This window comes from Colobus angolensis, unplaced genomic scaffold (assembly GCF_000951035.1).
Source record: "Colobus angolensis palliatus isolate OR3802 unplaced genomic scaffold, Cang.pa_1.0 Scaffold76, whole genome shotgun sequence".
Classification (NCBI taxonomy): Eukaryota; Metazoa; Chordata; class Mammalia; order Primates; family Cercopithecidae; genus Colobus; species Colobus angolensis.
Genome location: NW_012121376.1, coordinates 328,592 through 350,516, shown reverse-complemented (window position 1 = coordinate 350,516; position 21,925 = coordinate 328,592). Strand labels below are relative to the sequence as shown.

Genomic DNA, 21,925 nt, shown 5'->3' with positions numbered 1-21,925 from the left:
AAAAATGTTTAGTTCATGTCATTAAAAATAGGCAAAATTGGGCCAGGCGTGGTGGCTCCCGCCTGTAATCCTGGCACTTTGGGAGGCTGAGGCAGGCAGATCACCTGAGGTTGGGAGTTTGAGACCATTCTGGCCAGCATGGCGAAACCCCGTCTCTACTAAAAATTCGAAAATTAGCTGGGCGTGGTAGTGCACGCCTGTAATCCCAGCTACTGGGGAGGCTGACACAGGAGAATCGCTTGAACCCGGGAGGCAGAGGTGGTGGTCAGCCGAGATAACACCATTGCACTCCAGCCTGGGCAACAAGAGCAAAACTCCGTCTCAAATAAATATATATATAAAAATTGGCCAGGCGTGGCTGCTCACACCTGTAATCCCAGCACTTTGGGAGGCTGAGGCAGGTGGATCACAAAGTCAGGAGATCGAGACTATCCTGGCCAACATGGCGAAACCCCATCTCTACTAAAAATACAAAAATTAGCTGAGTGTGGTGGTGGGCGCCTGTGATCCCCGCTACTCGGGAGGCTGAGGCAGGACGATCACCTGAAACCAGGAAGTGGAGGCTGCAGTGAGCCAAAATTGTGCCACTGCCCTCCAGCCTGGGCAACAAAGAGACTGTCTTAAAAAAAAAAAAAAAGAAAAAAAAAAGACACAGCACCAGACTGCTCTGCACCCAAGATTTATCAAACCTTAAAACACAAAATTCCTCTACCAAACACAATGTTTCAGAGATCACAAAAAGGAAAGCGGCTCGATTCACTGTATGAGGCAATAAGACCCTGATGCTGAAGCAGCCAAGATGCTACAGGGAAATCACAGACATTGATGCAAAAACATGCAAAATATCAAAGCCAGTAGTTTATTTATTTATTGTTATTTATTTATTTATTTTTTTGAGATGGAGTCTCGCTCTGTCGCCAGCCTACAGTGCATTGGTGCGATCTCGGCTCACTGCAAGCTCTGCCTCCCAAGCCCAGGTTCACGCCATTCTCCTGCCTCAGCCTCCCGAGTAGCTGGGACTACAGGTGCCCGCCACCTCGCCTGGCTAATTTTTTTATTTTTGGTAGAGACGGGGTTTCACCGTGTTACCCAGACTGGTCTTGAACTCCTGACCTCAGGTGATCTGCCTGCCTCAGCCTCTCAAAGTGTTGAGATTTACAGGCGTGAGTCACCGTGCCCAGTCAGTAGTTTGTAAAACAAAAAATTATTACCAAGCAGGAGATATTTCAGGAATACAAGGATATTCCAACAGTAGGAACAAATAAATATAATCAGTCACATTCACAGATTAAAGGAGAAAAGCATGATCATCTTAAAAGAGGGAGAAAGCATTAATTCAGCCCTGCATGTTGGCTCACTCCTGTAATCCCAGCACTTTGAGAGGCCAAGGCGGGCGGACCACTTGAGGTCAGGAGTTAAAGACCAACCTGGCCAATACAGCAAAACTCCACCAAAACACAGAACTGGCCAGGTGTGTTGATGGGGCCCCTGTAATCCCAGCTACTAGGGAGGCTGAAGCACAAGAATCGTTTGAACCTAGGATGCAGAGGTTTCAATGAGCCAAGATGGTGCTGGTACGACTGCACTCCAGCCTGGGCAACAGAGCGAGACTCTGTCTCAAAAACAAACAAACAAACAAAAAAGGTCAAGCACAGTGGCTCACGCCTGTAATCCCAGCACTTTGGGAGGCTGAAGCGGACGGATCATGAGGTCAGGAGATTGAGACCATCCTGGTTAGCACAGTGAAACCCCGTCTCTACTAAAAATACAAAAACAAAATTAGCTGGGTGTGGTGGCGGGCGCCTGTAGTCCCAGCTACTCGGGAGGCTGAGGTGGGAGAAAGGTGTGAACCCGGGAAGTGGAGCTTGCAGTGAGCCAAGATTGCACCACTGCAGTCCAGCCTGGGTGACAGAGCGAGACTCTGACTCACAACAACAACGACAACGGCAACAGGCATGAGTTCATGCTAAAAATCCATAGCAAATTAAGAGGGAACTTTCTTAACAGATAAAGGTAAGCCAGGTACAGCGGCTCCTATTTGTAGTCCCAGCACTTTGGGAAGTTGAAGCAGGAGGATTATTTGAGGCTAAGAGATAGAGATAAGCCTGGGCAATGCAGCAAAAATCCATGTTCTCAAAACATTTAAAAAATGGCTGGGCATGGTAGAGCACGCCTCCAGACCCAGCTACTGGAAAAGCAGAGGGGAAGGACTGTTGAAGCCCAGGAGGTCAAGGCTGTAGTGAGCCATGACTGGACCGCTGTGTTCCAGCGTGGGTGACAGAGTGGGACCCTGTCTCAAAACAATTCAAAGAAATGATCCCAGAGAATAAACTTATTTTAAGACTAAAAACATGATTTTTGCAGGGCATGGTGGCTCACGCTTGTAATCCCAGCACTTTGGGAGGCCGAGGCGGGTAGATCACAAGGTCGGGAGTTTGAGACCAGTCTGGCTGACACAGAGAAACCCCATCTCTACTAAAAATACAAAAATACAAAAAAGAAAAAGAAAAAAAGGCTCTTTCTCTTTTTGATCTTCTTACAGGTCCCAGAACTTTACAAATTTTGCTGGAATATAGGACTTATACTTTCCTATTTCTTCCAAGAAATAAGAAGATACTTATGTGATACCAACCAACTTTCTAGCTAGCAGCCTGTAATGTAAGTGACCCAGGGATACCTTATTATTCTAAACAAGAACTTCCAGCTCTACCCTAAGGTTTTGCAGCATGCGGCTTTCCCAGAGCTCTCTTTGATTTTCCTTCAGTTCTCCTCTTTGCACAATCATTATGTACTGAAACATTTTCACTGAAGAATGATACAGCCGGGCGCGGTGGCTCATGACTGTAATCCCAACACTTTGGGAGGCCGAGGCGGGCAGATCGCTTGAGCCCAGGAGTTCAAGACCAGCCTGACCAACATGGTGAAACCTGTCTCTACTAAAAATACAAAAATCAGCTGGACGTGGTGGTGCATGCCTGTAATCCCAGCTACCCAGGAGGCTGAGGCAGGAGAATTGCTTCAACCCAGGAGGTGGAGGTTGCAGTGAGCTGAGATCGCACCACTGCACTCCAGCCTAGGCAACAGAGACTCTGTCAAAAAACAAAACAAAAAAAAGGCCAGGAGCGGTGGCTGACACCTATAATCCCAGCACTCTGGGAGGCCGAGGTGGGTGGATCATCTTCTGAGGTCAGGAGCTCAAGACCAGCCTGGCCAACATGGCAAAACCCCGTCTCTACTAAAAATACAAAGATTACCAGGGCGTGGTAGTGCACACCTGTAATCCCAGCTACTCAGGAGGCTGAGGCAGGAGAATTGCTCCAACCCAGGAGGCAGAGCTTGCAGTGAGCCAAGATCATGCAATTGCACTCCAGCCTGGGCTACAGAGCGAGACTCCATCTAAAAACAAACAAAAAAAATCAGCCAGGCACAGGCTTGTAATCCCAGCTACTCAGGAGGCTGAGGCAGGAGAATCGCTTGAACCTAAGAGGTGGAGGTTGCAGTGAGCCGAGATCTCGCCTCTGTCCTCCAAGCCTGGGTGACAGAGCGAGTTTCCGTCTTAAAAAAAATAGTAACCAACTAATTTTGGAGCCAATATTTTATATCAAATTTCTCTACAGAAGAGCCACAAATCTTCGCATTGTCAGAAGAAACCTGGAAGCACAGCTGTCCCCTTCCAGCCGTGGCTGCATACCTCTTCAGAGACTCTATAAACGCCACACGGGAGTCAGGGACTTTGGGGAGCTGTGGGAAGAGAAGAGCCCTGTAAGAGGCTGACAAGCAAAGTCCTTGCTTTCTACATAACTGGTCATGAACTCATGGAGACGCATACTGACCACTCGAGGTGTGAGCAGGGCAGGAAGGAAGTGGGACACGTAGTAAGGCCTCCTGAATATGCTGCAACACAGAGAAGCAGACAGTGCGTAGGTGAGTGCAGCAAAAAGGCAATTCCCACAGACAGTGGTGTTTCAGAGAGTGGACCGCAAGGGCTTATTCCAAAGCCACGATGCATTACGAAGTCTTCTTGCACACAGTTCTGGGACAAGGCGTGTAGGGCAGGACCACAGTCTGCCTGCTCCCCGGGCATGAACGTGGAGCCTGGATCAATCTGAGGCCATGAGGACCATGTAAGGTCCATTTGGGGCAATTTCCTTGGAGCTAATTTCAAAACCCTGGGAGCTGCAATCAGCTCATCCACACGGATAACCACTGGAATTCAAGATGTTTTGGGATCACACCAAATTGAATAAAGCTGTGCTATTCAGCTCTCTGTTACTGACTCCATATTGGTCACGAAGAAGGCATTGATAAAAAAAAATCATCAGGGCCCCACTGTCTTCCCTCCCAGTGCAAGCTCCCCAGTCAGCACTTCCTGCCCCAATCAGCACTTCCTGTCAGCTGTTTCAGCATTGGGGGGCATCACCTGCTTTTACAGAGGAAAACATGCTTCATGGCAAATGCATAGCTCTTGACCTCAGCCCATATCCCCTCACTGCAGGATCCTCCATGTGACATTTACAGCCCTGACTCCTGTCTCTCCATGAATAGACAGTGGCCAGCCTGCCCCATGTGGCTCTGAGCAGACCTGGGACACACTCAGAGGAGCCCCAAGAGACTGACAGGCGTCAGAGCGGAGTCTGCACACACTGCAGCCACCAGCGGCCCTTTGGGCAGCCCAGCCTACCTGGCCTCCATGACGGTGACTGGGATTTTCCCCGTATGCTCAAACACCATGACGGCCTTTTCAACATCCTGAAGAGCTTGGCTGTGGGGCTGGTTCCCATACAGGGAGGAAGGGAAAAAGAACAGAGGACTTTAAAGAAAAAAAAAGTGAGCAGTGAAGGCCACACTCAACCTGTGCTTCCTTGATGCAAAGACTCTGTATAAATTAAAGGTAAAGGCCCACACGGTGTGTCCACAGCAGGGGCCCTGGAGCACTCCACAATATCCCAAAATACCAGCAAGACAGGGGAAGGGACGACAATGCCGCTTCTACACACACAAGGCTCAGACCTGGCGACGTGCAGCGCTCATCGAGACAGCTCAGCTCTGCTGAGAGCCTGCTGTGAGCCTCTTTCACGCCTCTAGGAGACTAAAGAGTTGAAAGTAAAGATTTCGGCTGGGTGCGGTGGCTCACGCCTGTAATCCCAGCACTTTGGGAGGCTGAGGCGGGCGGATCATGAGGTCAGGAGATCGAGACCATCCTGGCTAACACAGTGAAACCCCATCTCCACTAAAAATACAAAAAATTAGCCGGGCGTGGTGGTGGACACCTGTAGTCCCAGCTACTTGGGGGGCTGAGACAGGAGAATGGCGTGCACCTGGAAGGCGGAGCTTACAGTGAGCCGAGATTGGGCCACTGCACTCCAGCCTGGGTGACAGAGCAAGACTCCGACTCCAAAAAAAAAAAGGTTCACACTTTTCTGTGATTCAGAGAAAAACATGAATAACCACCTCTCCATTCAACCCCACATGAACCAAAGTCTCCTGAAAGGACAAATTTACTGCAGTGTGAGGTGCTTCATTCCCACACACAGTAACTCTTTCCACACACACAAGGTGGGACAAGGCAAAACAAAGGCCCCCAGAGCCTAGTCCCCAGCTGCGCCCGAGGCAAGACCAGACGTAAAAGCTCAAGTTCAACTCAAGAGTCAAAGGAAACTGGACTTTGCATGGTGGGCGTGACTGGCTGAGACCCTGTAGGGCTCAAGCAATGTTACCTCTGTAATGTCCCCAGCTGATGACAAATCCTCATAGAGTCCCATGCTTTCTATAGAAACCTTCAGAGAAGAGACAGAATGAGAACAAGAAAACAAAGCAGTTTCTGCTGGGACAGGTGTGAGGAGTTGGGCACGGAGGGGCAGCTTGCCTTGAGGTCAGCCAGCCGTGTCTTGGCCAATGAGATGTAGTCTGTGAGGAGGGAGCGGTACTTGCTGGGAACGAGGGGAGGGTGGAGAATGTGCACCTGAGGATAGATGGCAGAGTGCAGCACCATTAGTCTGGGAACTGCCTGGGACTCCAGGGAGGCCACAATTCACTTCCAACATCCACAGTGCTGAGTAGAGAAATACGGCCCTTTACAGACTTACGAGTATGCAAAGCAAACCATTAGTAAAATTAAAACACAAGCCGGGCGCAGTGGCTCATTCCTGTAATCCCAGCACTTTGGGATGCCAAGGTGGGCGGATCACCAGGTCAGGAGATCGAGACCATCCTGGCTAACATGGTGAAACCCCATCTCTACTAAAAATACAAAAAATTAGCCGGGTGTGGTGGCAGGTGCCTGTAGTCCCAGCTACTCAGGTGGCTGAGGCAGGAGAAAGGTGTGAACCTGGGAGGTGGAGCTTGCAGTGAGCCGAGACCATTCCACTGCACTCCAGCCTGGGCGACAGAGCAAGACTCCGTATGCTTCCCCAGGTGAAAAACGAAGGAATTCTAATGTAGTTGGTCCTCCAAGTCCCGGGTGGCTCACTGGGGGAACCAGGGATGTACAATCCTAGCAGCAGCAGGAACTGGCTGGCCCATCTGCAGCTCCACGCCTTTGGCATCCTGGTCAAAGGGGACAGAGGAGACACTGCTTTTTTTTTTTTTTTTTGGAGGGAGTTTTGCTGTTGTTGCCCAGGCTGGAGTGCAGTGGCGCGGTCTTGGCTGCAACCTCCACCTCCCTAGTTCAAGTGATTCTCCTGCCTCAGCCTCCTAAGTAGGTGGGATTACAGGCATGTGCCACCACCAGGCTAATTTTGTATTTTTAGTAAAGATGGGGTTTCTCCATGTTGGTCAGGCTGGTGTCAAACTCCTGACCTCAAGTGATCTGCCCTCCTCAGCCTCCAAAAGTGCTGGAATTACAGATGTGAGCCACCACGCCTGGCCAATTTTCATAAAAGATGAGGGTCAAGCTGGGCATGGTGGCTCATGCCTGTAATCCCAGCACTTTGGGAGGCCAAGGCAGAAGGATCACTTGAGCTCAGTTCAAGACCAGCCTGGGCAACATAGCAAGTACTCCATTTGTACTAAAAAAAAGAAAAAAAACCAGCCAGGTTTCCTGGTGTGCGCCTAGAGTCCCAACTACTCAGGAGGCTGAGGTGGGAGAATTGCTTGACCTGGGAGGTGTAGGCTACAGTGAGTTATGATGGCAACACTGCACTCCAGCCTGGGCGACAGAGTGAGACTGTCTCCAAAAAAAAAAAAAAAAAAAAAAGCACATATAATTAAAAAAAAAAAGAGGCAAAATGAGTCCCTAACACCCTCACTGCAGTACAACTTCCTCTTCCTGCATAACTGGATGCTGAGAACGTCTCTCCACATCACCACTCAGACCTGCTCACTGTTTTGAGGGAGGAAGGGAAAAAGAACAGAGAACTTTAAAGAAAAGAAAATGAGCAGTGAAGGCCACACTCAACCCGTGTTGAGCGGGTATATCTACCCACCTCCTTGGCCTAGAGGAGAAAAGAGTTTCTGAGAGTTTGCCATTACTGGCACACATGCCCTCACTTTGTGTCCACATGGACACGCCCAGCTGCAATGTTTGTGTTGTTTCACCATAAACTGCTTGGGGAAGGGGAGGGGCCTGGCTGAGAGGCTCAGAGCAGATCTGCAGGAGGCTCTTGGGGAGACCAAGGCAGTCCTGAGATTGAGCAGGTGAGCAGAAGCACCAGAAATCATGGATATGGCAGCCAGCTTCTCACCTGCAGGTACCGGGGGGACTCAAAAGGCACGAGGTCTGATAAGAACGTAAACAGGAAGACCAGTGTCTTCTTGCTGCAGCCATGGTAGCCTCGCGTGCTCCCAAAGGAGGCCTGTGTGAAGAGAAGAGCATGAAGCCCAGGACAGCCAGGCGCGGCTGCACCACCTAGGCAGTGTCTGGGCTGCTGCTCTAGTCTGTCTCCTAAACAGAAAGGAAAGAAGAGAAACAACCAAAAGTCATTGTGGTTCACACATTTACAGATGTCATGGCTGTGCTTTGATTAAAGAGAAGATCTAAAAGTTATTCAAAGAAAAGAAGTTAAAAATAATTAGCTATAACAAACACTGATGGTATCCCTTTTGGGATCCTTGAGGTACAGTTTGTTAAATGCCCTAAGAAGTGTTTATGCACAGCAAACAAACTGACTTTGTGGGATGAAGCCGCTTCAGAACACACTTTAACGTCTAACCTCATCCATCAGTGGACAGATCACTGCAAGAGAGGTGCGCAAGGAAAACAGGCCAAGGAGGGCCACCCCTCAGACAGTGACACTGCAAGACCCCGGCAGAGCAAGCATGGAACGTGAGCAAACCCTTCCGGAACGAAGGGGGCTGCAGCCAGTCAGGGAAGGAAGGAGGATTTTCAATGGGCACGGCCCTGAATGCATCACAAGTGAACCTGCAGAGAATGTGTACCTCTGTGAAAACTGAGCCACTTACCTGCAAAACCACAGGAGCTCCTGCTACCCTGGCCCCGTGTGAGAGCACAGGAGATCCTGGTGAAAGCTCAGCGAGTTAATGTCCATCAGGAAACCTGAACTGCAACTTGAACTGAAGGCTCACCTTGGTCTTTCTGAAAGCGTGCAACATTGTGTACAATTTTTCTTTTTTTTTGGAGACAGAGTCTGGCTCTGTCGCTCAGGCTGGAGTGCAGTGGCGCAATCTTGACTCACTGCAACGTCTGCCCCCCAGATTTGAGGGATTCTCCTGCCTCCCTAGTAGCTGAGATTACAGGCATTTGCCACCACTCCCAGCTTTTTTTTTTTTCTTTTTGAGAGAGAGTCTCACTCTGTTGCCCAGGCTGCAGTGCAGTGGCGTAGTCAGGGCTCACTGCAACGTGCACCTCTCGGGTTCAAGCGATTCTCCTGCCTCAGTCTCCTGAGTAGCTGGGATTATAGGCACCCTCCACCACACCCAGTTAAATTTTGTATTTTTGGTACAGATGGGGTTTTGCCATGTTGCTAAGCGTGGTCTGGAACTACTGGGCTCAAGCTATCTGCCCGCCTCATCCTCCCACAGTGCTGGGATTTGCCCTCAAAAGTAAAAATTAAAACAGATGTTCAGGCCAAGTTCAGTGGCTCATGCCTCTAATCCCAGCACTTTGGGAGGCTAAGTGGAGCGGATCACGAAATCAAGAGATCAAGACCATCCTGGCCAACATGGTGAAACTCCATCTCTACTAAAATTATAAAAATTAGCCGGGTGTGGTGGCGTGCACCTGTAGTCCCAGCTACTCGGGAGGTTGAGGCACAAGAATCGTTGGAACCCAGGAGGCGAGAGTTGCAGTGAGCCGAGAACACGCCACTGCACTCCAGCCTGGTGACAGAGAGGGACTCCATCTCAAAAACAAAACAAAGCAAAAACAAATGTTCAAACACTGAATATGCATATATACATTTATCAAAACTCATCTAACTGTCTGGACATGGTGGTTCACACCTCTAATCCCAGTGCTTTGGGGGTTGAGGTGGGGGGATTGCTTCAGGCCAGGAATCCGAGACCAGCATGGGCAACACAGTATGATGTATTTACAAAAAAAAATGTTTTTTAATTTGCTGAGTGTGGCGGCACACACCTGTAGTCCCAGTTACTCTGGAAGCTGAGGCAGGAGGACTGCTTGACCCCAGGAGGTCAAGGCTGCAGTAAGCTACGATCATGCCATTGCACTCCAGCCTGGGCAACAGAGCAACACCCAGTCTCTTAAAACACAAAACGAAACAAACAAAAAAACCTCATTTAACAGTACACTTAAATTGGATGCATTTTGTTATTTCATTTCAACTATATTTTGATAAAGTTTTCTTTCTTTTTTTTTTTTTTTTTGAGACGGAGTCTCACTTGGTTGCCCAGGCTGGAGTGCAGTGGCCGGATCTCAGCTCACTGCAAGCTCTGCCTCCCAGGTTTATGCCATTTCCTGCCTCAGCCTCCCAAGTAGCTGGGACTACAGGCGCCTGCCACCTCGCCCGGCTAGTTTTTTGTATTTTTTAGTAGAGACGGGGTTTCAGTGTGTTAGCCAGGATGGTCTCAATCTCCTGACCTCGTGATCCGCCTGTCTCTGCCTCCTAAAGTGCTGGGACTACAGGCTTGAGCCACCGCGCCCGGCCATATTTTGATAAAGTTGATTTGAAAAGGTAAAAGAAAAAGCAAACAAAACCAAAACAACACCATCAACACAGCACTCCAGAGTATTCCTCTCCCAACTGTCGCCGAGGAAACAGAGGGAACCGAGGAAAGAGAGACCCTGGGAGACCCATGAACTCATGACCTGAGCACCAGGTGGACTCTGGCACCAATCTCTCAGCACTCTCCTCTTGGTTTAGTGGAAGCCCCAGGCCAACTCCGCAGAGCTGGGGAGAGCTTGAGGGCAGGTGAGAAGGAACTTTAAGGAATAAAAGTGAGTTGACGCCGCACCAATCCCCACCTTCTCCCAACACGAACAGATGCGGCTCAGCCTGCTGTGTAGCCTCACCTCCTCAGAAGGCCCCAGGGACGAGCAGGCACTAGCAGTCATGATGGCTATGCAGGCACGTGGCCCTTTAAAATTTCAGGGAGCTGAGACTCCTACAAAGAGGCAACTACTTCACCAAGGTGGTGATGCCAGGCAAACGCAATCCTTTTTTTTGTTTTTGAGACAGAGTCTTGCTCTGTCTCCCAGGCTGGAGTGTAGTAATGCAATCCCAGCTCATTGCAGCCTCAACCACCTAGCCTCAAGCGATCATCCTGCCTCAGCCCATAAGCAGCTAGGACCACAGGTGGGACCATCACACCCAGCTAATTGTTACATTCTGTAGAGACGGGGGTCTTACTGTGCTGCCCAGGCTGATCTTGAACTCCTGGGCTCAAGCAATCCTCCTGCCTAGGCCTCCCAAAGTGCTGAGATTACAGGCATGAGCCACTGTACCTGGTCCGAACCCAAAACTTCTACAAAAAATTAATCCTTCAAATGGAAACTTTACTTACAAGCACTAAAAGAGTAATAATGATTGCCCTTCACAGTTGATGTCTCAAAGACACCCAACTACCGACATGAACTGGGGGTTTGCACAGGGGTTGCCCAGGGATCCCTGACGTCTCAGCTCAGACTCAGTAGTCTGAAATGGGCCCTGGGATCTGTATTTACAAAGCCCCCTCCAGGCGAGTCTAATGCCCACTCAGGTTTGGGAACAGCTGTATAAACTTCTGTCAGAGAGAACCCTGTGTGTGTTCCAAAGAAAAAGGAAGAGGCCAGGCACGGTGGCTCACACCTGTAATCCCAGCACTTTGGGAGGCCGAGGCGGGTGGATCACGAGGTCAGAAGATCGAGACCATCCTGGCTAACATGGTGAAACCCCATCTCTACTAAAAATACAAAAAATTAGCCAGGCTTGGTGGTGGGCACCTGTAGTCCCAGCTACACGGGAGGCTGAGGCAGGAGAATGGCGTGAACCCGGGAGGCGGAGCTCGCAGTGAGCTGAGATGGCACCACTGCACTTTAGCCTGGGCGATAGAGTGAGACTCCGTCTCAAAAAAAAGAAAAAAAGGAAGAATATGTGATACCACTGAAGAAGGGAAGTACTTGTTTCAGGACTTACATGAAAATTAGAGACGTAAGCCTGGGCGTGGTGGCTCCCACCTGTAATCCCAACACTTTTGGAGGCTGAGGCAGGCGGTTCACTTGAGGTCAGGAGTTTGAGACCAGCCTGGCCAACATGATGAAACCCCATCTCTACTAAAAATTAGCCAGGTGTGGTGGTGAACACCTGTAACCCCAGCTACTCTGGGGGCTGAGGCGGGAGAATTGCTTGAACCCAGGAGGCAGAGGTTGCAGTGAGCCGAGATGGCACTACTGCACTCCAGCATGAGTGACAGAATGAGACTCCGCCTCATAAAAAAGAAAAGGAGGAAAGGCCGGTTGCAGTGGCTCATGCCTGTCATCTCAGCACTTTGGGAGGACAAGGCGGGTGAATCACGAGGTCAGGAGTTAAGAGACCAACCCAACCAACATGGTGAAACCCTGTCTCTACTAAAAATACAAATATGAGCCAGGCGTGGTAGCGCACACCTGTAATCCCAGCTACTCAGGAGTTTAAGGCAGGAGAATCGCTTAAAACTGGGGGGTGGAGGTTGCAGTGAGCCGAGAAAGTGAGCTTTCTGCACCACTGCACTCCAGCCTAGGCGACACAGGAAGGCTCCGTATCAAAAAAAAAAAAAAAAAAAAGGGAAAATAAGAGACACTGTATAATGTGCAAAAAGCAAGAGCCACATCTGTGTCCCCCTTTCCTGATTTCACTAATTTTCTTCTTTTTCTTTTTGGGATGGAGTCTCCTTCTGTCACCCAGGCTGGAGTACAGTGGTGCAATTACAGCTCACTGCAGTCTTGATCTCCCAGGCTCAAGTAATCCTCACATCTCAGCCTCCTGAGTAACTAGGACCACGGGTGTCTGCCACCACACCTGCATAGTTTTTTTTGTTTTTTTTGTTTTTGTGCGTTTTTGGTGTTTTTTGGTGGAGATGAGGTCTCCCCATGGTGTCCAGGCTTGACTTCACTAATTTTCTTATAAAAGACAGTAGGAAGCTCCATCAAGTAAGTGAGACAGAAACCAGGGGAAGGAGCCAAGGCCTCGACAGGAAGAATCCAGGCCCCTCAGCACACACAGAGGAAGATCTGCTGAGGCCACCTGGCAAAGTTGACAGCAAGATTGTTCGCTGTCATGACAGAGCGTCAGGTAGGACAGCATGGTCTCCACTCCCAGGCCTTCTGGGAAGATCAGGTATTAGGTAGCCGAGTGGCAGGTCACTTACCTTGAACCAGTCTGCATATGACTGGAATGCAGAGGGGCCCTCCAGTGCTGCCTGGCGCACAACTAGGAACGCGGTGACCATGCTGTCCAGCTGGCAGCTCTCAAATGCCTGGGCCATCAAACGCGCCACCCAGTCTAGTTAAGAACCATGACATAGTCAAAGCAAGGCAAGGGCAGCCAGCAGAAAGACAATGTGAGTTGTGCTGGGTGATCAGGTATTCCAGTAGGAGAATGTGCATACCCAAACACCAAGTTTTAAAAGACTAGACAGCAATTACAGCATGTCAAGCACAAACCACTAGAGGCTTGAATGAAGGAGCAGTGCACACTCTGGCCTGTCAGAGCAGCAGTCAGTGCTTATGGAAGTGTCCAGTGAAGACCGTTCCATTGACATGAGGCACTACAGGTTCCGGGCAGCTAGGGAAGGGCTACACTGAGAGGCTCACCCACAGTCAGCTGGGACTCTGCTGACACCAGTGCTCAAATCACACCCCCACACACTCTGACCGGCACCACCGGGCTCTCGTGAAAGCTCACCTTCAAGTAGCTGCTGCGCTTCTGGAAAGCAGACAACCAGTGCAGACACAAAGGAGAGCACTCGCTGCCAGTGAACCTCCTGCGTTTCCAGAACTTCTTGCAAATGGCCAACCAACTCCTCTGGACTCAGCATCACAAAGAGCTGAAATAAAAGTGTCCGCTCCCTTCAATATCAAAGCAAACCAGTGTGGGACAGATGACCCCTCACCTCCCTCCCGGCCGGTAGCCACCGCAGCCCCCTCACTTCCCACTGCAAAGGTAACACGTGGAGCTGTGACGGCTCACACAGTGGCGTCTCTCCCCTCACAGTGGCGTCTCTCCCCTCACCGTGCTCAGCACTGGTTGGAGAGAATCCTCCTTATCTCAAGGAGGAGGGGCTCAGCCCAACTGACAAGTTCAGTCTCCTGAACCGAGTGGTGGCCTCAATGAGGACAGCCATGTCTCCCGATGTGCCATCCACGGCAGGCAGCATGACACGGACTCGGCAGATCTTAATCCCCCACCACGAGCTCAGCAGCAGGTCTCGTACCACCTCCACTCACCCTGCGGTACAGTGCGGTGAGCAGAGGGTGCGTCCGCGCAAAGCTCCACTCTCTCTGCATCTGAACAGCATCAGATGCTGCATGGGGAGAAAGAGACAAAAACTTCAAATCAGAGATCAAAAAACTGTGGGTTTTGTTTGTGGACAGGGTCTCACTATCACCCAGGCTGTGCTCACCACAGCCTCAACCTCCCTGGCTCAAGCAATCCACCTGCCTCAGTCTCCCAAGTAGCTGCGACCACAGGCATGTGCCACCACAACCCAGATACTTTTTGTATTTTTTTGAAATTTTTTTGAGGGAGAGTCTCGCTGTGTCACACAAGCTGGAGTGCAGCGTCACAATCTCCACTCACTGCAAGCTCCGCCTCCCGGGTCCAAGTGATTCTCCTGCCTCAGCCCCCCGAGTATCTGGGACTACAGGCGCCTGCCACCACACCCTGCTAATTTTTGTATTTTTAATAGAGATGGGGATTCACTATGTTGGCCAGGCTGGTCTCGAACTCCTCACCTCATGATCCGCCCACCTCGGCCTCCCAAAGTGCTGGGATTACAGGTGTGAGCCACTGCTCCTGGTCAAAAAGTTGTGTTTCAAAGCTTCAGTGTGAAAACAGATCTTAACATGTACTTTTTCAATTATTAAAGTTCACCATCTCCCTGTTTGTTGCCTATTTGCTCTATCATCAATTCCGTTTCTCAGGGCCAGTCAGTTACTTGTAATGCTCTGTCATATTCACAATCAATATTTCCCAACGGACCAACTGCATTTCAACCTTCCTGCTTCTAAACTGTCAATAAGGCCGGGAGTGGCGGCTCACCCCTGTAATCCCAGCACTTTGGGAGGCCAAGGTGGGTGGATCACGAGGCCTAGACCAGCCTGGCCAAGATGGTGAAACCCTTTCTCTACTCAAAATAAAAAAAGAAGCCGGGCATGGTGGCAGGCACCTCTAATTCCAGCTACTTGAGAGGTTCGGGCAGGGAACTGCTTGAACCCGGGAGGGGGAGGTTGCAGTGAGCCAAGATCGCACCACCATGCTCCAGCCTGGGTGACAGAGCAAAGAAAAAAATGAATACATAAAATAAAATAAACTGTCAATAAACCAGTCATGGTGGGGATAAAATAAACTGTCAATAACCCAATCATGGTGGGGATGCTGTTCAAAGGAAGCTCAGCTCAGCCAAGTGATGACAAACCCCCGAGCACCTCACAACACCTGTCGGGAGCCGTCCGTGCATCCCTTGTCCCCCACTCGTCACCCGCTTCCTGCCTGAGCATCTACCCTGGGGATATGCCAGACACAGAGAAAGCTCGAAGTATCCATCTTGGCCCCACTCATAAGAGTGGAATCTTGGAAACAGTCTGTCATACATGGGTGCCAGGACACCCACTGGGCAGACGATGCCCGGGCCATCAAACGCGCCACCCAGTCTAGTTGAGAACCATCACACAGTCCCAGAAAGGCAAAGGCAGCCAGCAGAAAGATAATGTGAGTTGTGCTGGGTAATCAGGTATTCCAGCAGAAGGTGCATACCCAAACACTAAGTTTTAAAAGACTAGACAGCAGCTAGGCACAGTGGCTCATGCCTGTAATCCCAGCACTTTGGGAGGCCGAGGCAGGTGGATTACCTGAGGTCAGGAGTTCAAGACCAGCCTGGCCAACATGGTCAAACCCCTCTCTACTAAAAATACAAAATTTAGCCAGGCATGGTAGCACACGCCTGTAATCGCAGCTACTTGGGAGGCTGAACCAGGAGAATGTTTGAACCCGGGAGGTGCAGGCTGTAGTGAGCCGAGATCACGCCACTGCACTCCAGCCTGGGCAACAGAGCGAAACTCCGTCTCCAATAAATAAATAAATAAAGATACTTCTATTTTAGGCTGGGTGTGGTGGCTCACGCCTGTAATGCCAACACCTCAACACTTTGGGAGGCCGAGGTGGGCAGAGCACCTGAGGTCAGGAGTTTGAGACCAGCCTGGCCAACATGGTGAAATGCCACCTCTACTAAAAATACAAAAAATTAGTCGGGTGTGGTGGCTGGTGCCTGTAGTCCCAGCTACTTGGGAGGGTGAGATACGAGAATTGCTTGAACCTGGGAGGTGGAGATCGCAGTGAGCTGAGATTCTGTCACTGCACTCCAGCCTGGGCAAGAGAGTAAGACTCCGACTCAAAAAAAAAAAAAAAAAAAGAGGTATTTCTATTTTAGTGACAATTATTTTGTCCACTCATAATTCTGAATTTTCTTGTAAGAATCTGTTCCTTTCAGATGAAAGGATATTCAGTAACAATCTCAGGCACCTCAGGACCCAATCTCTGCTTGAGGTCCTAGAGCTCCTAGCGTCTCCCATCAGCATTACCAAGGCAACAGTGCAACAGCAATCCCCAAACTGGGCAGCAACTGAGCAGCCTCCGCTCGGGGCCCACCTTTCAGCAGAGGGCTGTGAGTGAGTATCTGAGTCAGCGTGTGACTGAAGAACCTCTTCGGAGAATCTGTGGAGATGACACTGCCGAGCATGTGTCCACTGAACACGCCGAACCTGCCAATGCAGCAGAAAGAGGGTTCAGGAAAGGGCGGATGCCCTGCGTGCCACTCATCGATCCCAGCACAAACCGTGGCTCAGGCTCGCCCCTTCTTTTTCTTTTTTTTCTTTAGTCAGCGTTTCCCTCTGTCGGAGTTTCCCTCTGTCACCCAGGCTGGAGTGCAGTGGTGCGAGCTCGGCTCACTGCAAGCTCCGCCTCCAGGGTTCACACCATTCTCCTGTCTCAGTCTCCTGAGTAGCTGGTACTACAGGCGCCTGCCACTGTGCCCAGCTAATTTTTTTTTTTTGTATTTTCAGTAGAGACGGGGTTTCACGCATCAGCCAGGATGGTCTTGATCTCCTGACCTCATGATCTGCCCGCCTCGGCCTCCCAAAGTGCTGGGATTACAGGCGTGAGCCACTGCGCCCGGCCCAGGCTCGCCGTTTCTTTAAGGAAGGAAGGGGCTTTCTTGGCCAGGCCACTATAACCATGGACGTGAAACTGAATCCAAGGAGGTGGCAATTCAACGATAAAGGAGACAAGGCAATGGCAAAGCCCACGGAGCAGAGCAGCGGAGGCATGCAGAAGGAAACAGGTTGGGAAGGGCAGGCTGCGCCGCACCCAGGAGTGCAGCAGCAGGAGCCAACCCCACGGGGCCTCAGCGGCACTCTCTGCGAAACGGAACTCCCCCAGAGGGTCGTGCCAAGCCTGCGAGGAGAAGGGCCCAGCACACCAGGGCCTCAAACACTGCAGTCACAACAGGGGCTGAGGCCAGCTCTGTCCATGAAGATGAGGAAGGAATGGAAGGGACTACGGTTTCCTGGGCCATCTGTGTGAGAGAGCAGGATGTTCTAGGGGGGAATGGGGTCACAGAGCCAGGTGGCAAGACCACTTGAGGTCTATTAGCCTGCCATATCCCAGTAGGCCCATACAGACCACCAAAGCCCAACCCAGACCCTCTCATGAGGCTTACAACCTGCAACCAGCAAGGGGTACTTTATGCCGATTCCCCAGGTAAGAAAACCAAGGGTCCAGCCGGGCACGGTGGCTCACGCCTGTAATCCCAGGACTTTAGGAGGCCGAGGTGAGTGTATCACTTGAGGTCACAAGTTCGAGACCAGCCTGACCAATACAATGAAACCCCGTCTACTAAAAAATACAAAATACAAAATTACAGGCTCGTGCTAGGTATGGTGATGCATGCCTATAATCCCAGCTACACAGGAAGCTGAGGCAGGAGAATCGATTGAACCTGGGAGGCAGAAGTTGTGGTGAGCAGAGATCACACCATTGCATTCAAGCCTGGGTAACAAAAGCAAAACTCTGTCTCAAAAATAAATAAATAAATTATTGGCAACTAATTACAAAATTTAAAAAGCAGCAGGTCAGTGGTTGTTATCTGCCGCTCAGGACGTCAGTGTGAGTAATCTTATCATGCAGATTATTTAAAAAGCCCTTGCCACAGACTAAACTGTATCCCCACAAAGTCCCTCTGTTGAAGCCCAGCCTCTCCAGGTGGGGTGCTGGTAAGGCCTAGGTGATGATGAGGTAACTGCCCGGAGAAGACACCAGAGGGCTTGCTCCCCGCTCTCTACCTCATGAGGACACAGAAAAAGGAGGTCTCCTGCAAGCCAGGAAGAGGGTCCTCCCCAGAACCCAACCTTGGGGGCACCCTGACCTCCAACTTCCAGCCTCTACTGCCGTGAAACACATCTGCGTCCACACTGCCGTCTCTGGCACTTTGTTACAGCAGCCTAAGCTAACTGATGCACACGCAAACATCCAGAAAATCACACAGTGCTTTCTTCACTGTTTCACTAAAACTACCGAATGGTACAACACATTTAATTGAGCAGTTAAACAGTTACTTGTGAGGGATGCGAAATGAGGAGCAAATTAATCAAAGAACGAGAAGGTTGATAAGGCCTAGAAACGGTGGGGAATTCTACGGGTTTCTTGAGACTTCACTTCAAGGTCCCCTGCCCACAATAGAGGGAAGCAAACCCCAGAGCCCCATTTCCACCAAACCCCAACGTCCACCTTCCACCCAGCCCCCACTCCTCAGCTTCCGCCTCCCCACCTATAGGGGTCTCCGCACATCTCCACAGAGCCGTGGAGAGAAAAAGCAAACAGGCCCAAGCTTTGCCTACTGGTGAATCTGAGCAGGACCTGTGGAGGGCAGGCAGCGGGAGTCTGTAGAGGCACGGCTGCAGTGTGTTCCAGAAGTCTGTGGAGACACAGCTGCAGCGTGTTCTAGAAATGTGGGGTGCCGAGAGGCAGGGCCAGCTCTAGAGCCTGGACCACACTCAGGGGAGGAGGAGCAAGGGGAGACTCCACAGAGGGGAGGAGGTCACAGTGTATGGGACAAAGCACTGGTGCAGGACTTCCAGAGGCGGAACAGGATCCTGCAGTGGGTGCACCTTCCGACCTCATCCTCATGGGGAAAAGGCTGACCAGAGTATTCCCAGGGCTTTCCCATGGTTGCTTCCTCCTCACGCACGTTATCATAACTGGCAGAGGAAGTGTGCTCAGGAGTGGGCTGCTGAAGCTCTGGAAGTGTTTAAAATATCTTGGCTCTTTAATTTGGCAGGAACCCCCTGCAGTACACTCAGGCAGGCCACCCTTAGGAACATACCAGCACCTCACGGTCTTGTGAGTGGAGGACTCCTCTTGTACTCCAGCAGCCAAAGCGTCAAGTGCAACTGATGACAGAGCCAGGAACAGAAAACAGATGTCAGCATACAGTGGCAGCCCACCAGAAACAATCCCCAAGTGCTTTCGGATATGGAATCCACTTCCAATCCCCCAGAGGGCCCACATCCATCAAGACTTCTACAATCTGAAAGCCATTAATCAAAACACAGACAATAAAACGCTTCCCTGTTACCCACACATTAACGTGGTATCCCTTCACAGCTCTGAAAATTAAATCTAAAGCCGCTAGGAACTGGAAACCAGAGTAAGAATGGGAAGGTAAATCCACACCAAATTACAACCAAAACAAGGGCATTCCAGTACCACGACTCTACACAGTGAAACATACGGGGGAGAAATACTTCAAATGGAAAGGCAGAAAACTGACAGAATTGCTAATAAGCAAACTAAGTCATTTACAGTCTGGGCCACAGGGCAATTAACTTACAAATCAGCATTCTCTGCAGTACATCAACCGCGACCTGTCAAAATAGAATGTGAATTACCATCACGTGGTACTTTTCTGTAATTTCTGTGATACCTGCATCACACAAGGAATTATTACTTGTTACTTTACAAATTAAAAACCTTCATAGATCTAGAAAGTATCCCAACACTGAGGGGACCCAGACGGAGTCAGAAGGCTGAACTTTCGGGAACTACCCTAGGGCTGCCCTCAGCGTGGCCTGAGGCTGTGAGCCTAGGACTGGGCGGGACACTGGCTTTCGCAGGCCCCGAGTTTTGCTGCAGTACTTCAGTGGAGAGAGGTGGCACAGGCCTTGAACCTGGGCTATAGAACTGAAGACTTCCACCCCTGATGCCTCTAGAGCCAGAAGACGGTGAGAAGGTGCCACTGTCCATTTCCCTTCTTCACATCTCCTGGGCTTAAAGCACACCACTCCTCAGGGAACAACAAAACAGACTTCCTCAAACAAAGCCCACAGGCTGCAGTATAGAAATGTGAGCCACTGGCTCAGGAACCTCCAAAAGCGAGTGAAAATTTGGGACGTATCCAAAGCAATCTACAGATTCAATGCAATCCCTACCAAAATACCAGTAACATTCTTCACAGAAATAGAAAAAAAGATTCTAAAATCCACATGGAACCAAGAAAGAACAGAGATAACCAAAGCAATCCTGAAGAAAAAGAACAAAGCTAAAAAAAAATCACACTGCCTGAGCTCAAACCATTCTACAAGACTACAGAAGTGAAAAGAGCATGAGGTTGATATAAACACACACACAGACCAATGCAACAGGATAGAGAACCCAGAAATAGGCCAGCACGGTGGCTCACACCTGTAATCCCAGCACTTTGGGAGGCTGAGGTGGGCGTATCACGAGGTCAGCAGATCTAGACCAGCCTGAACAAGGTGAAACCCTGTCTCTACCAAAAATACAAAAAAAATTATCTGGGCGTGGTGGCGGATGCCTATAGTCCCAGCTACTTGGGAGGCTGAGGCAGGAGAATGGCGTGAACCCGGGAGGTGGAGCTTGCAGTGAACCGAGATGGCACCACTGCACTCTAGCCTGGGTGACAGAGCAAGACTCCATCTCAAAAAAATGAAAAAAAAAAAAAGGCCAGCATAGTGGCTCATGCCTGTAATCCCAACACTTTGAGAGGCTGAGGCGGACAGGTCACGAAGTCAGAAGTTCAAGACCAGCCTGACCAACATGGTGAAATCCCATCTCTACTAAACATAGAAAAACTAGCCGGGCGTGGTGGCACCTGCAGTCCCAGCTATTTAGGAGGCTGAGGCAGGAGAATCGCTTGAACCTGGGAGGTCGAGGTTGCAATAAACCGAGGTCGTGCCACGGCACTCCAGCCTAGGCCACGGAGTGAGATTTCGTCTCAGAAAAACAGAAAATAAAAACTAAAAAGCTTCAGCACAGCAAAGGAAGCGATACAGAAAATCTGTTAAATGGGAGAAAATATTTGCCAGCTATTCATCCAACAAGAAACTAATATCCAGAATATATAAGGAACTCAAAGAACTCAACAGGGAAAACAAAAATAATCCCATTTAAAAAGTGGACAAAGGGCCGGGTGCAATGGCTCACGCCTGTAATCCCAACATCCTGGGAGGTCAAGGTGGGTGGATCATGAGGTCAGGACATCCAGATCATCATGTCTAACACAGTGAAACCCCGTCTCTACTAAAAATACAAAAAATTAGCCAGGTTAGGTGACAGGCGCCTAGACCATGACAGAGTGAGACTCTGTCTCAAAAAAAAAAAAAAAAAGGGGGACAAAGAACATGATTAAATATATGTTTTTTTTCTTTTTTGAGATAGAGTTTCACTCTTGGTACCCAGGCTGGAGTGCAGTGGTGCGATCTCGGCTCACCGCATCCTCCTCCTCCTGAGTTCAAGCAATTCTCCTGCCTCAGCCTCCCTAGTAGCTGGGGCTACAGGCATGCGCCACCACGCCCAGCTAATTTTTGCATTTTTAGTAGAGATGGCGTTTTACCATGTTGGCCAGGCTGTTCTCGAACTCCTGACCTCAGGTGATCCACCTGCCTTAGCCTCCCAAAGTGCTGGGATTACAGGTGTGAGCCATCACGCCTGGCCTAAACATTTTCAAAAAACATGCAAATGGCCACCAAGTGTATGAAAAAAATGGCCATTATCAGCCAAGGGCGGTGGCTCACGCCTGTAATCCTAGCATTATGGGAGGCTGGGGTGGGTGGATCACCTGAGGTCAGAAGTTTGAGACCAGCCTGACCAACATGGAGAAACCCTATCTGTACTAAAAATACAAATTTAGCCAGGCATGGTGGCACGTCTGTCTGTAATCCTAGCTACTTGGGAGGCTGAGGCAGGAGAATCGTTTGAACCCAGGAGGCGGAGGGAGGTTGTGGTGAGCCGAGATCATGCCACTGCACTCCAGCCTGGGC

General features: G+C 50.1%; 1 protein-coding gene across 1 annotated transcript in view; it reads right to left on the bottom strand.

Annotated features, from left to right (window-relative positions):
* Positions 1–21,925, bottom strand: part of FANCA (Fanconi anemia, complementation group A) — a 77,381-nt gene that overhangs the window by 43,786 nt on the left and 11,670 nt on the right. The window contains exons 6-17 of the mRNA XM_011927977.1: positions 19,477–19,510; positions 18,970–19,036; positions 16,239–16,351; positions 13,820–13,896; positions 13,278–13,419; positions 12,742–12,875; positions 7,683–7,793; positions 5,867–5,962; positions 5,718–5,777; positions 4,682–4,770; positions 3,834–3,894; positions 3,692–3,741 (exon numbers count right to left, since the gene is read on the bottom strand). Of these exons, the coding sequence (XP_011783367.1) occupies positions 3,692–3,741; positions 3,834–3,894; positions 4,682–4,770; positions 5,718–5,777; positions 5,867–5,962; positions 7,683–7,793; positions 12,742–12,875; positions 13,278–13,419; positions 13,820–13,896; positions 16,239–16,351; positions 18,970–19,036; positions 19,477–19,510 (1,034 nt within the window). The remainder of the gene's footprint in view (positions 1–3,691; positions 3,742–3,833; positions 3,895–4,681; positions 4,771–5,717; positions 5,778–5,866; positions 5,963–7,682; positions 7,794–12,741; positions 12,876–13,277; positions 13,420–13,819; positions 13,897–16,238; positions 16,352–18,969; positions 19,037–19,476; positions 19,511–21,925) is intronic.